General features: G+C 41.0%; 1 protein-coding gene across 1 annotated transcript; it reads right to left on the reverse strand.

The window, feature by feature from the left end:
- Window positions 1-6,383: 6,383 nt before the first annotated feature.
- LOC116886241 (arylacetamide deacetylase-like 4) lies at window positions 6,384-15,847 on the reverse strand. Its single transcript, XM_032887655.1, is given in 4 exon segments — window positions 6,384-7,158; window positions 10,890-10,953; window positions 13,184-13,400; window positions 15,665-15,847. Coding segments are annotated over 4 exon segments (1,239 nt in total).
- Window positions 15,848-16,235: the final 388 nt, after the last annotated feature.

Here is a 16,235-nt window from a genome sequence, read left to right on the forward strand (position 1 = left end):
AGCATTTCCTCCACTCAGGACAATTGTGGATCTGGTTTCTACTACTATAGGTTGGTTTTCTTTTTTCTTTTTTTCTCTTGGATTTTTTTAATTTACATTTCAAATGTTATTCCCTTTCCCAGGTACCCAACCATAATTCCCCTATCCCATTCCCCCTCCCCTTTTTCAATGAGGGTGTCCCCCCTCTCCAACCATCCCCCTTTCTCTCCTCCCCCTCTGACATTCCCCTACACTGGGGGATCCAGCCTCTCCTCACATTGGTGCACAACAAGGCCATATTCTGCTACATATGAACCTGGAGCCATGGGTATATCCATGGATCTTTGGGTAGTGGTTTAGTCCCTGGGAGCTCTGGTTGTTTGGTATTGTTCTTAAGGGGTTGCAAACTCCTTTGACTCCTTCAATCCTTTCTCTAATTCCTGCAACGGGGACCCTATTCTCGTTTGCTGCTGGCATTCGCCTCTGTGTTTGTCATGCTCTGGCTGAGCTTCTCAGGAGACAGCGATATCAGGCTTCTGTCAGCATGAACTTCTTGGCTTCATCAATACTGTCTAGGTTTGGTGGATATATATATATATATATATATATATATATATATATATATATATATATATATATGCTGGATCCCCAGGTGGGGCAAGCTCTGAATAGTCATTCCTTCAGTCTCTGCTCCAAACTTTGTCTCCATATCCCCTCCTATGAAAATTTTTGTTCCCCCTCTTAAGAAGGACTGAAGCATGGGCACTTTGGTCGTCCTTCTTGAGCTTCATGTGGTCTGTGGATTGTATCTTGGGTAATTTGAGCTTTTGGGCTAATATCCACTTATCAGTGAGTGCATGCCATGTGCGTTTTTTGTGTTTGGGTTACCTCACTCAGGATGATATTTTTTACTTCCATACATTTGCCTATGAATTTCATGAAATCATTGTTTTTGATAGCTGAGTAGTACTTCATTGTGTAGATGTACCACATTCTTTTGTATCCATTCCTCTGTTGAAGGACATCTAGGTTCTTTCCAGCTTCTGGCTATTATAAATAAGGCTGCTATGAACATAGTGGAGCATGTATCCTTGTTGTATGTTGGAGCATCATTTGAGTATATGCCTAGAAGTGATATAACTGGGTCCTCAGATAGTACTATATCCAATTTTCTGAGGAACCTGCAGACTAATTTCCAAAGTGGTTGTACAAGCTTGCAATCCCACCAACAGTGGAGGAGTGTTCTTTCTCCACATTCCTGCCAACATCTGTTGTCACCTGAGTTTTTATCTTAGCCATTCTGACTGGTGTGAGGTGGAATGTCAGGGTTTTGATTTGCATTTCCCTGATGACTAAGGATGTTAAACATTTCTTTAGGTGCTTCTCAGCCATTTGATATTTCTCAGCTGAGAATTCTTTGTTATATTCCAGATTTTATTCCCCTTCCAGTCCACCCCCTGAGGGTTCCACATCCCATCCCTCCTCCCTGACCCCAAACCTCCCCATCTCCACAAGGATGTCCCCACCCCACCCACCCCACTTTAAACTTCCTGGAGCCTCCAGTCTCTTCAGGATAAGGTGCATCTTCTCTGATTGAACACAGACCAGGGAGTCTGTATATGTGTTGGATGTCTTTTCTCAGCTGGTGTATGCTGCCTGGTCGGTGATCCAGTGTCTAAGAGATCTCAGGGGTCTAGGTAAATTGAGACTGCTCATCCTCCTACAGGGTTGCCCTCCTCATTACCTTCCAGCTTTTTCTTAATTCAACTACAGGAGTCAGCAACTTCTGTTCATTGGTTGGGTGCACATATCTGCATCTGCCCCTTTCAGCTGCTTGTTGGGTCTTTTGGAGGACAGTCATGATAGGTCCCTTTATGTGAGTGCTCCATAGCCTCAGTAATAGTGTGAGGTCTTGGGGCCTCCCCTTGAGCTGGATCCCACTTTGGACCTGTCTCTGGACCTCATTTTGCCCCTTTCATCAGACTCTTCTCCACTTTTGTCCCTACAGTTTTTTCAGACAAGAAGAATTATGGGTCAGAGCTTTGGCTGTGGGATAGCAACCCCATCCCTCACTTGATGTCCTGTCTTTCTGCTGGAGGTGGATTCAATAAGTTCCCTCTTCCCACTGTATGGCCCTTCATCTTTCTGTACCCCTGTTCTGCTCTGTCTGTCCCTTCCCCTTTCCTTCCATTCATTTGTTACTTTTTATCACAATAAATGTTTTAAATTCTACAGTTAATAAGATCCCATTTGCATGTCTGTGGTCATTGGTGTTATTGTAGTTGGTTTTAATCCGTTTTAAGTCTATTTCTATGTCTAATTTGATGGTGATATTATTACAGTGACTTCTTTTCTGTACTCTGAGTGGTTGATTCGGAGTTGAGGCCTCAAGAGAATGTTGTGGATCAGACCAAACTGGAAGCTGTAGCTGCTCTAACAGATCTTTTTGAAAATTGCATCAAAGAAACAAGAAACAAGTGAGAAAGTGGCAACACAAGTACCCCAAACACAGCAAGTCTCCAAAGAGCAATTCCTAAGGTGCATAAGTGGTTGACACAGCATAGAAGTAACCAGAAGTATAACTTTAAGAAAGATCAAGTACTTTTCCTTTGATGAATATGAAGTGTCCTTCCTTATTTTTTGATAACCTTTGTTAGAAGTTGACTTTATTTGGTATTAGTACACCAGCTTGTTTCTTGGGACTATTTGCTTGGAAAATTGTTTTCCAGCCCAAAACAACTGGATGGAAAAAAAGAATCAAAATCCTAATAGATTTGATGTGAAATGAAGGGAAGATAAAGAATAAATCAAAGGGACATCTGGGTTGTTTGCAGTTTTTAGCTATTACAAATAAGGTTGCTATTAATATAGTGGAGCACATGTCCTTGTGGTATGGTGGAACATCTTTTGCATATATGCCCAGAAGAAATATAGCTGGGTCTTCAGGTAGAACTATTTCCAATTTTCTCAGGAACCACAACGTTGATTTCCAGAGTGGTTGTACCAGCTTGCGATCCCATCAGCAATGAGAAGTCTTCTCCTTACTCCATGTCCTTGTCAGCATGTGCTGCCACTTGAGCTTTTCATCTTGGCCATTCTGATTGTGTAAGTGGAATCTCAGGGTTGTTTTGATTTGCATTTCCCTGATGTCTAAGGACGTTGAACATTTCTTTTTATTATCATTAAGTTATTTTATTTGTTTACATTCCAAATGTTGCTTCCCCTTTCTAGTCCCCCCTCCGAGAGGTCTTCACTCCATCCCCCTTCACTTTGGTTCTGAGAGGGTGTTTTTCTCTCCACATCCACTCCTCTTCCCCGACACTCTCCCCCCACCTCACCCACTCCAAGCATCCCCTTTCCCTGGGGCAAAAAGCAGTAAACAGATGAAATGTCATTTAAAGAATTATTAGAAAGTTCTTTGAAATCCTGAAAAATCTAGAAGAAATAGGAAAATTCCTAGGCATGTCTAAACTACCAAAATTAAATCGAGGCACTATGAACAATTTACGCAGAGCCTTAATTAACAATAAAATTGAATTGTTGTCATGAGATACTGACGTGGTATTCCTCCAATTAACTAACAACAGTGTTTTAGAAAAGATCAAGGACTAGTGATGCTCAAACTGCTCTATAAAACAGAAAAGATCAGTGTCAAACACTCTGCACAATATTCCCTCATGTCCAAACCAGATAAGCACAAAATAAAAACAGAATACAATAGAAAAATTTCCCCAGTGAACAACTTTGTAAATCCTCACAAAATATTTGCAAACTGAGTTAACAAATCAAAAACACCCTATGAGGATCAAGTTTGGTTTCCTCCCAGATGTGCAAGGATGGATAAACACAGGCCATTCAATTAAAGCAACACAGCACAGAAGTAGACAGGGAGATCCTATCACATTAAGAATAAATATTTCAGAGATAAATTTTTAAATCAGTGAGGGTAGAAATTACATCATCACCTCAATAGATACAAAGAAGGACTTTGACAATGTCTACCATTCATTCATAATGAAATCCCTAAAAAAAAGTATAACCACGTGTAGTCTTCAACACACTAACATCTACTAAACCTACAACCAGTATTTACTACACGGGGCAAAACTGAATGCATTTCTTTTGAAATAAAGGATAATGGAAACATGTCCATCCCTTCCATTCTGTTCAATGTGTTGCTTATAGTCTTAATGAGAACACTAGAAGCAAAAGAGGGAGAAAATAATTGAAAAATGATTGATCATCCCTATTTGAAAATCCAAGCTAAGTATGGAGGTGCAGGCCTTTATGTAATCTTAGGATTCAGGATTAAGTTATGTAACCAACCAGGGAGCTGATGCAGAACTACTGTAAGTTTGAGGTTGGTCTTGACTACATAGTGATAAGCCAGAGAGGGCTTGTCTGAACAAACCAAGTAAACAATCAAGCAAACAAACAGGAAAAACACAATACAGAACCCCAAATCAACCCACTTGATTTTTTCCACTAAGGTGCAAAAGTACCCAGCCACTTCAGTGAATGGAAGAGGAGAAATTGGGTAGGCACACGTTAAAGAGAAAAAAACTTTCTCCCTCTAAACTTTTCTCTTTCTAAACGATTATCAGTTTAGTGTGGGTCAAAACCTTAAGACCAGCAGCATCAAAACTGCTTGAGCAAATGTAGAGAAAACACAAGATATAGACACAGCCATGGCCTTTGAGAAGGACTCCCATATCTTGGAGAACAGCAAGAAGAACTGCTAAATGGGATTGCACAGTCTTGAAAGCTTCATGCAGAGCAGGAAATAACCAACAGTCATTAGACAGTGCGCATAATCAGAGGCAATCTTTGTCCACTATGTACTCATCAGGGGATTAAAATCAGTAGTACATAGAAATCTAAAGATTGATAGCCATAATCCAAATCATCCAATCAACAAATGGGAAAATGAATCAAACAATATTTTTTTTTCCCTTTCCCGGTTTCCGGGCAAACATCCCCCTAATCCCTCCCCCTCCCCTTCTTTATGGCTGTTCCTCCCCATCCTCCCCCATTGCCACCCTCCCCCAACAATCTAGTTCACTGGGGTTCAGTCTTAGCAGGACCCAGGGCTTCCCCTTCCACTGGTGCTCTTACTAGGATATTCATTGCTACCTATGAGGTCAGAGTCCAGGGTCAGTCCATGTATAGTCTTTAGGTAGTGGCTTAGTCCCTGGAAGCTCTGGTTGCTTGGCATTGTTGTACATATGGGGTCTCGAGCCCCTTCAAGCTCTTCAGTTCTTTCTCTGATTCCTTCAACGGGGGGTCCTGTTCTCAGTTCAGTGGTTTGCTGCTGGCATTCACCTCTGTATTTGCTGTATTCTGGCTGTGTCTCTCAGGAGCGATCTACATCCAGCTCCTGTCGGCCTGCACTTCTTTGCTTCGTCCATCTTGTCTAATTATCAAACAATATTTTTAAAAAGTATGTCTCCAATAAATATAGAAAACAAATCGACATTTTTGGTTATTAAGAAAGGACAACCAGAGCTTCCAGGGACTCCAGAGCTTCCAGGGACTAAGCCACTACCTAAAGACTATACATGGACTGACCCTGGACTCTGACCTCATAGGTAGCAATGAATATCCTAGTAAGATCACCAGTGGAAGGGGAAGCCCTTGGTTCTGCTAAGACTGAACCTCCAGTGAACGTGATTGTTGGGGGGAGGGCGGCAATGGAGGGAGGATGGGGAGGGGATCACCCATAAAGAAGGGGAGAGGGAGAGATTAGGGGGATATTTGCCCGGAAACTGGGAAAGGGAATAACATTCGAAATGTAAATAAGAAATACTCAAGTTAATAAAAAAATAAATTAATTTAAAAAATTAAAAAAAAGAAAGGACCAATCAAAACTACATTAAGATTCTATCCTACCTTAGTAAGAACCATTAGAGAATTAATGATATACTGGGCATGGCGACACACACCTGAAGGCAGAGACAGAACTCTGCAAGTTTGAGGCCAGCCTGTTCTACACAGCAAATACCAGGCCAGTCAGGACTATATAATGAGTCTCCATCTCAACACACCCGTGTGTGCTTGTGGCTTGAAAATAAGGAATCTAAGGATAAATTTAGAGCACACGGGGATGTTAGATAAGATGATATGTACATCAAAGAAGAGCAAAGTTTGCAATAGTTGTGTATAAAACGTAACAAAATTCACTATTTTATATATTAAAAGAACAAAAGAAAGGGTTAAAAAATAAGACTCACCCCTAACATCAGGCCAGAACTCTTCTTGGCCATTCTCATTCAAGGCACCAGGAATACTGTCATATTTTCTATATTTTATTTCTTTATTTTAAGTTTCAGTTTTCTTTCCTGCTGTGGATTAAAGTGGGGCCTTGTACATTCTAAAATGTTACTTTACCACTGAGCAGCAGTCATTCATAAGCCCTTTATATAACTGACTACAGCATTCATTATGTTCACGGAACAGGGGAATGAGAAAGACTTCTTATCAAACAGCAACATGCATCCATGAAAACCATCCACCACATGGTGCCAGGTCACAGGGACCCCATGGTCTTCCAGGTGCTTTTTATAGAGCAAGACATCATCACGGAGAATGTCCCAATGAAGGCTCACAATGAATGCCTCAGGAAGCTGAGTAATGATTTTGTCATCTGCCAGGAGGGGAGAAATGTCTACATTCATTGCATGTTTGGTTTCTAGATAAGCAGCCTCATTAAAAGGTGTAGGTGATTCCGGTGGCCGGTATTCAGTCTTGAACCTTTTAGGGATGTTTTCAGGGCTTAGCCATTTCTCATACTTCTTCCAGGCACTTGGGGAAATAGAGGCACCTGTCAACATGGTATCTTTCCAGGAGAGATCAATGGCCAAATATTTACAAACACAGGTAATAAAAAACTCTTGGGTGAGGAATGGGATATTTATGTTAGTCAGATGTGATGGAGACTGGAAATAAAATGCCTGGAGAACTGGATAAATCAGGACCTGAGCCCGGATCTTGGGGATATCTGTTCTACTCGATAAGGTCTACGTGACAATAGCTGCAACTGCACCTCCAATGCTATCCCCACAGATCACGACCCGGGAGGGGTCTACCCCATAGACTTTCAGAGACCTCAGGAAGTGAATGGAAGCATTCAGGCAATCATAGTAAAGAGAAGGATGGTGGTAATAAGGAAGTTTTCGGTACCTGCAGAAGGAAGACAGAGGACAGCACATCAGTGTGTGGGCAGGAATTACTGGAGGCTAATAGTCTACTTGATTTAATCTTCAATTTCATGACACTAGCAATTAAAGACGGTCATCCATATTTTCCCCTGCATGAATTTGAAGAAGTTGCCAAAAGTCAGAGTTGCTGAAATTCTCTATTTAAACCCATGTTTTGATCAGACATTGTTGGCGTACCATGCAAGTTGGAAACTGTTGACATTGGAATAGAACAGGATCATTAAAGGATATGTTCACAACCAAAAGCAGGAAGATAGAAAACACACTGTAATGAGAGAAAAGAGGCAACAGAAAGTTTGGCTGGTCCCACTGCTCCTGTAAGTAGAGATAGAAGAAAGAACGGTGAAATCAAGGTATGGTTGCTTTAATCTATTGAGGGGAAATGAGAGGAGAGGGGATAGATCGTAAGGGTTGAGAGGGAAGGGAGTGAAGTAAAAGAGAGAGGAGGAAAGGATAAGAGAGGACAGGGAAGGAGATAAGAAAGGAAGTAAGGGGAAGAAAGAAGGGAGAAGAAAGGGGAGGGAAGAAGAGAGAAAGCTCTCCTCATGTCCAACAAATCCCAGGCATCTCTATCAGGCCCTGTCTACTGAAGGCCCTTGACAGATGAGAGCTTTGGGTCCTGGACTGTATGAAAAAGATAGCTAAGTATATGTCTGTGAGCAATCCAGGAAACAGTATTTCTCTAAGGCCATGTTTCAAAGTTTTTGCTAGAATTCCTGCCCTATTTGTGACCTGAAAGTGAAAGTCAAATAAACCCTTTCCTCCCTAAGTTGCCTTTGGTCAGAATGCTTTATCACAAAGACAGAAAGCAAACTAGGGCAGTAGTTATTTAGCAATGTAATGAGTACCTGCAGAATCCCCATCCAACAATGCCTAGAGCCTTCACTGTGATTTCCAGCCACCCCTTTATTGTTCTCTCATGATCCTCCCGGCCTCCTCAGTAAGAAGGGCAGTGAGTGTTTCACATTAGTCTTTTCTATCTACATTTGTCATTGAGTCTATTTACTTGGAGGATCTTTACTTTTTTAATTTTAAACAGTGTGTAAGTGTATGTGCACATGTACACATGAGACTGCAGTGCCTTATGGGAACAGATAAGGGCATTGTATTTCAGATCTCCTAGATCTCCCAGATCTGAAATACAGATAATTGAGAGTACTAGGAACTGGACTGGGGTCTCTACAAGTGGTACGTGCTCTTAACCACTGAGACATCCCTCCAGCCTTAAAAGAAATTCTATTGATTTTAATTAATTTTACTTCACATAGAAATTATTAAATGCTAATGTTTGAACATATTTTGCTTAATTTTATCGTGCTAAGATCTCCTTATCTTGGCATACTCCCAGGGTTCTAAATGGTTATGCAATGTTTTCTAATATCACATGGTTTTGATAATCCCTTAAAAGACTTCCTTGTTCAAATCTTAGTGCCTGGGTGATTGATCTAGTCATTGAGTGATTGCCATACCATAATGCTTCCAGCATTTTAATAGTTCAATTACTGGTGGGTTTATAATTTGATTTCACTTTGTAATAGTTATGAGAACAGGAACTTGTTTGTAAGGAAGCACTTTTACTCACTGGGCCATTTTGCCAGTCCACTTAGCTGGTGATAATTAAGCAAAAAATAGAACAGAAAGAAAAATCTATAGTTTACCAGAAAAGTTGTATGTACAGAAGATGCAGTTGTTAAATAATTTAACACCTTTAAAAACAAATCAAATGGCTAGAGAGCTAGTTTAGTGAGTAAGATGGTCATAAGATGCTGCTCGGTCATGAGGACCTGAGTCTGGATCCCAGACCAATAGTGGATGTCTTGCAACTGCCTATAGTCCCAAGGGGTCTGATGGCCTCTTCTGGCCCTTTGCACACTCCCAACTAGATATATGCACGTTCTCACAGATACACACACACACACACACATACACACACACACACACACAAATCTTTGAATGAATGAATGAATGAATGATGTTTTGTGCTGGAGCAGAGGGAAAGAATCCTATTGGACAGACATCACCCAGGATAAAACTATAAACTTGGTAGAAAGAATTCTGCTTGACAATATAGCACTGCCTGGGTGCTCTGCCTGCAATGGTCTACCTATTGCCTTCTCAGGATTCATTTCCCAAAGCTAGTTGCCCAGACTCAAAGTCCAACATGGACATGTTCTAAGGAAGCTGAGCTAGTGTTACCGCTGATGGCAAGCTAGGCATCATCCACATGACGCTGAACATGCAAGCATGTGAAATAGAGTCACTTAGTTCTGGAATCTTCCACCCAGGTCCAAAGGTAAGTCTGAGAGACCAAGTCAAGTATAAGACAGTTGGGATCATGCACCATTGCCCATGAGAAGGAATATGTAAACCTGTGAAATGAAGGCTATGCTCCAATAGAGACCTGAGGAAACAGAAAATGGTAAGAATTCAAACAATGTGATGAAGAACAGAACAGACAAAGAACAGAAAAGGGGCTGGAGAGATGGCTCAGAGGATAAGAGCACTGGCTGCTCTTCCAGGTCCTGAGTTCAATTCCCAGCAACCACATGGTGGCTCACAACCATCTGTAATGGAATCTGATGCCCTCTTCTGGTGTGTCTGAAAACAGCAACAGTGTGTACATACATACATACATACATACATACATACATACATACATACATACATACATACATACATACATAAATCTATTAAAAAAAGAGCAGATGAAGGCTAAGAGGGAGGCCAAGTAGACTTTAACCAGCATAGATATAGAAGTATAACAGCCCAGATCCTTTGAAAATTAAACCAGTCCATCATGTACCCAGATAAAGGAACAATGAGACTCAATTTGCCCTAGTTTTCAACTTTCTTGGACCTTGCTTTTCCTTCTATGACACCAATTTTTTTTTCTGTGAGTGAAGCTGTTTGCCCTGTGCCATTTTATATTGGATGAGTGGAATTTGCTGTTTTCATTGTGTGGCAATTCACAGCTGAGAATTGGCCAAAGCTGTAGAAGAATTTTGAACAAGACTGGTACTATTAAACTTGGGGACTCTTGCACTAGATGCATTTTACATTTTGAGTTGACCATTAGTCTTGAAAGTTCAGAGATGGGAGGTTGTATAGATATAAATTCTCCCTCAAAAAGTCTACATTAGCAATTTGTTCCCTGGATATGGACCAAATCATTGAGATATAAGTGGACTGTAGAAGTCTGACATTACTCATGGGATAATTCATTCATTGACTTATAAGTTAATAGCATTGTTGGAATGTGGAACTCATTGTAAGATATAGACCTCTCAGGGTGCATCTTTGAATGGCACTTTGTCCCTGGTCCCTTTTCTTTTTGCTTCCTGGCTACAAGGTGAGCACACCTGATGTATTATACCCCCTTATTTTGAGAATATTCTGCCCTATAGAATAGCAATGGAGCAAGTTGACCATAGACTGAATGAAGTTTCTGGAACTTGGAGTCAAAGTAACTTCTTCCTTTCTTGGATTATTTTGTTAGTATTTGCAATAGCATTTTAAAAAAGTGAATGTGGGTAACTAATTTTCACTATGGATAGCCCACTCAATCCCCCAATAATGAGGCCCTTTGTTCATTTGCATGATGCTATGTCCAAATGCGAGAGTTCCCTCTACTGCTACTACTTGTAGATTCCCCCTGCTTTGTGGGTAAGACACCCACCATCTGACACTACTTACCCCACTGACATCAACACTGAATCTGTCTCTCGAGCCAGGAAGGCACACAGGTTGTGGTAACTGTCTGCAAAAGAAGACCAGGCTTGGAGTATTGTTTCAGAATGGCCCAGAAATCCCCACATAGTACCAGGAAAGCAGCTGATATGGTGACCATGGACTGTTCCTAGTCTTGCCTTTCCTGAGGACACACAGGCAACCATGCCAGGTCAAAGTCAGACATCTACCTCCATTAAGTCAGTCTCAGGCAGATGTTATCCATTTTCTCCCATTTGTGGGCGCCAGGTCTTATACAGACTTATAAAATATTATATATATATATATGTATATATATAATTATTTAAGGGGCAAATGAAACTAATAAGGTGGTGAGAAGGCAGAATGAAGAGGTATACAGAGGAAGTATACTCAAAGTATATTATATAGTTGTATAATAATGACCTTAGACGATCCAGTATAATTATATAAAAACTAAAGATATTTAGAATAAGCTCCTACATTGTGTTTGTACAAGGCACTCAGCCCCATCGGTTCCTGTTTTCATATGAATTCTTTGCTTTTGTGGAATTTTCTCCCTAGTCTTTTAAAAAGAGTTACTTTTTCTATTATGTGTATATGTGTATGTGGAGGGTATATGGACCTGAGGAGTGTGGAGGTCAGAAATTGATATCAGGTCTCCTGGAGATGAAGTTACAAGCATTTGTGAGGTTCTAGATGTACTCATTGGGAACTAAACTAAGATCCTCTTCAAGAGAAGTGAGCACCCCTAACCTGTGACCCATCTCAGGTATAATATTTTTTTATCTTAGAGGCTGACTTTCTGGAGTCTCTTGTTTTAGAGTTCAGGCCTTACTAACCTCACCCAGATCTTCAGCTATGCAGCATTGACCCCTCCCATTCTTTAGTCCTCAAATCATACTTTCTTAGAGAGACTGACTGATTAGAAACACTGGTGTGCTATGACTCTGAGTCACTCCCTACTCTATGCCCACATTTTCCAGTCTGAAACCATGAACCCTCCCATTTGTGTTCTGTAAGGTCCAGCCTCCTACTTTGACTGGCAGGCCAATGAGGGCAGAGACTGAATCTTGTTCTCTGGACCATGGGAATCCACAGATAGATACAGCACACGGGTTTCTCCTGCATTCTCTTTTCCTATCCAGTGTTTGTTTCCTTGTATGGATATTCATTTTCTGATAGCATTTTTCTGTGTAACAGAACCATGGCTGCATTGCCTTTGTAGACCAGTCTGGCCTCAAACTTATAGTGATACACCTGCCTCTGCCTCCAGAGTGCTGGGATTAAAGGCCTGTACCACCATACTTGGTATCCCCTGCACTCTTGATATTTCCATTCTATGTGGGAGCAGACAAAGCCTAGGCAAAGAAACACATTGGGTATAAAAATCAACAGTGACAAAGGAAGCTCTGTGAAAAGTTCTTGTCATAAGGAAGATACCAGGAATGGATCCATTGGTCTAACGTCTGACTTCAGGGTGGCAGGGAGAATCTTTATATAAAATGTTCCCTTTCTTCTACATGCTCTCCCATATACTCATTCTTTCTCTTTAAAGTGTATGGTCTCTTCGTTAAAATTGTTGTTACATATGTATATGTATATACATTCCTACTTACATAAATATAAATGGCCTGTATAATGCTACTTGTATGTATGTCTTCAGAACTGACTATGTGGTGTTAGATGGCAAACAGAAGACATTCTAACCCAGACTGAGGAAAGCTCACAAGGCTTCAACCCTACACAAAGGATTGTAGACAACTAAAGAATGCCAAGAGTGGAACAAATAGTCTTTCCCAAGGAAGTAACACTATTTGGATATCCAATACCAAATAATTAGCCCTGAACTGTATTTCTAAAGATCTCTTTAGTGTGGAGAGAAGACCAGCTATTGACAATAGAGCAGTGGGACCACTATTAGATGCAGGGCTGAAGGGGTTGAGCAAGTGATGATAGATCTGGAGCTGAGAGCAATGAATTAGTTTGGGACCATTGTGGAACAAAAGGGAATAAGAGTCTGGCATTACACCTAATCACTGGAAGCCCTACTAGCCCATCCCTGTCCCTACATCAATAGAGATATCACATTGAAGAAAGCATTGTTATGAAAACAACAACTCTATTGGCTGACATGGCCTTCAGTCTTAACTGACTCCCCCTAAAAAGAGCTCCAATGATTGCTTGCTTTGACTCCCTCCCAAGATACTATCACAGAAAGTGGGTTGAGTTGTGGAGGTTGTGAGGTCCCTCTACTTCTGTACGACAGGGATGTTTCTTACCCAAGCTGCCAATTAATGCTCCTCCTCCATGGCAGAAGATGATGCCTCTCCGGGGTTTGGAGGAGGCTGCCTTGGGATGAAAGATCCTTACAGGGATTGTGCCAAAATGCAGGTCCTTCACAAACATACCAAGGTTCTCCTTTGGTGCAAGGCTGTCTTGTACAAAGCAGACAAATTGGGACATGGAGCAAATTTTCATCTTCTCAAATATATTCCCCTGTAGAAAAGAGAGAACAGTTGGAGAGTTTCAAGATACCTCTGTCCTTTCTACTCTTTACATGCTGCCCATACAGCTGCCCTTCTCAACTGTGGGATCTGCACAAAGCTTCCATTTGAATGTGGTGCAACTGGTTTCTCCCAAGATTTACGAATATCCAAAGTGGCTTGTGAAGATTTAGAGCATGGGAGATTTGAACAGTAAGGAAAGAAGAGTCAATTTCTGGCAGTCTCTGTAGAAAAGACGTATGACCCAAAAGCTTGGTTATATGTCTGTCTTAGCTCATTTCCCATTTCCACAGAATAGTGGAGGCTTTGTTTATCCTTTACTCATTCCTTTAAAGAATGTGAGGAAAGCCATTCTTTCTGGTCCTAGGTCCACATGACTCTGGGTAGTCTCCTCTTCAAAGTCCACAGCAAAGTTGACGCTTGGTAAAGAACATTTCATGGACTTGAGCCCCCCTGCACTGACTTTGCAGATATAATATCTACTTCCAGCTCTCACTGCTTCCCCAAACTTTGTACTTCAGGGAAATTGGTTATACCCTTCCTTGCAGTTCTCTCAACCACAAAATAGGGATCCACTACCATCTGTTTCAGGCTCATCTGAATGGAATAAAGGAGTATGTTTAGAAATAACCACAAATAAACTACTCAAAAGCTGGCAGCCTTTCCTTTGTTTCTTGAGCATCGACAGCATGATACTCTCCAAATGTGAATGAGGTGGCTGATGGGGAGGATGGCATTAATAAACATGAGGTCATGACTACTGTAATTCCCAAAGGGACAAGAAGCAAGACTGGAATCTGAGAGCTATGTATGTCTCTTCATAATGAGCAGCTTAGCTCTTTGACCACTGTAGGGCTGAGACTGTGACTGGATTAATGAATTATCTGTCACTTATTAATACATTCACTGACACTGTAGGCATGGACAAAGCAAAGCATAACAGTGGACCTCATGTGCCATATTTGATTCATATTGTATTGTTATGTGCTCTCCTCTCTCAGTATGAGAAGCACGGATGACTTTAGAAGATGTTCTGGATCTTGGATGGTCCCTACACAAAGCCTCCATGACCTCTACTGGAAAGACAGCGTTTGTTATTTTTTTCTGAGATATTCTTAGGGTAGCAGAGTTTCTGAGTCATATTCTCTGGGAAGGTATCTCAACATATTCCTATAACAAGAAGGGAAGAACAGATTGACCTAGATTTCCATCAGTCTGTGCTGAGAGAAGGCTAGATAAACTCAACAAACCCTTCTAGAATGCATCCCATAAACTATTGATTTTTTTTGCCACATTCAAGTCCTAAACTCCTCTGCCTTTTCTGTCTTTCTTAAGTTAAAATGCATTTATTTTTATTTTATGTGAATGAGGATTTACCTACAGAGATTATTGTACCAGGTGTGTACCTGGTCTCCTTGGAGGCCAGAAGAAAGCATCAGATCTTGAAATTAAATATGGTGTTGAGCAATTATGTGGGTGCTTGGAACTGAACTCAGCTCTTGAAGAGGAATAAACACTAAGCCACCTCTCTAGTTTGGTTTAAAGATCTTCTAAGCACTTATGTTAATCACTTCTTAATAGTTTGCATATTAGAAAGCTCGTACTTCCCACCCCAGGACATATAAAGCTATTAATATATTAAGTTAATTTCAAGTTAATTTTTCTTTTGTTTAGTTTCTTGTAATCTACAATTAAATTTAAGACAGGATAAGATTTTAGTTCTGTCCTTTCCAACTCTATAAAATTTTTTTCCACTGGCAGTAACTCTTGCCTGGGAGATATTAAAATCACAGGACTCTAGCTCACAAAGGATATCCCTAACCATTCCAAACTGATGAACAACCAAATACTATGACACACCTCAGAAGACTGGGTTCACATTTTCCTAACTGAAGCTTCTTATTTTACTGATGAGGAATCAGAAGTATTTTAACCAACCAGGTAAGGACTTACTCGACCCAGCCAAAGTCACCTTTCCCCAACCAATTTCTGGCATTTGTAAGGGACTCAGACTGTTTCTCACTAGCAACCAACTTCCCATTTTTTCCCTGCAGCTTCTTCTTGTGTGAAGTGAAGGAGGTGAGAGGGTACACAAAGCTTACATTGTTCACAGGGAGTCCTCAGTACTTTACCTGACATATCACTACTGACCAGCACACATTGGCCATTGTACTATGTAGATCTTTGCAAAATGCTTTCCTCAGGCTGCAGTTCAGTCTACCCTGGCAAGACATGATTTTAAGAAACAAAATTTACCCATGTTGTTGTCAGATGAAAGCCGTAGTATAGAATCCATAACTTCACAGGGTGTAGAATGGAAGGAGGTACATCAATAGTACGGAGGTCGTCTATGAGAACCCACACATTGACTCCCAGGACCAGGAGACACATGGTAGCGAGGAGAAATCCCACCAAGTAAAGCATGGAATTCATATTCATTCAGAGGGAGCTGAGGAACACCTGTACCATGGGGAGAATTCATGGAATGTCACACACACACACACAAATCCAGGTGACTTATATCCTTCAAAGAAGCAATCATGGCCTAACCTTACCCCTTATCAAACCTATCTACATAGTGAAAGAATCCTCCATGTGAACTGATTGCAACAAACCACAGTTCAGAGAGGCTCCTCTCATGCCAGCAACAGTGGAGCCCTGGTACAATGTCCCCAGGGCAAAACAGTCTGTCATCATACCACCCAGGGAGTCACCAACCTGGTTAGGAGATGAACAGTATTGGGAAGGGGTTTTCCGGAAATTGATGCCAAGTGACAGTCAAGTCCCTTGGAACTGGAGGAAATTCACAGAAGTCACATAAGGTATT

This window comes from Rattus rattus, chromosome 1 (genome assembly GCF_011064425.1).
Source record: "Rattus rattus isolate New Zealand chromosome 1, Rrattus_CSIRO_v1, whole genome shotgun sequence".
Classification (NCBI taxonomy): Eukaryota; Metazoa; Chordata; class Mammalia; order Rodentia; family Muridae; genus Rattus; species Rattus rattus.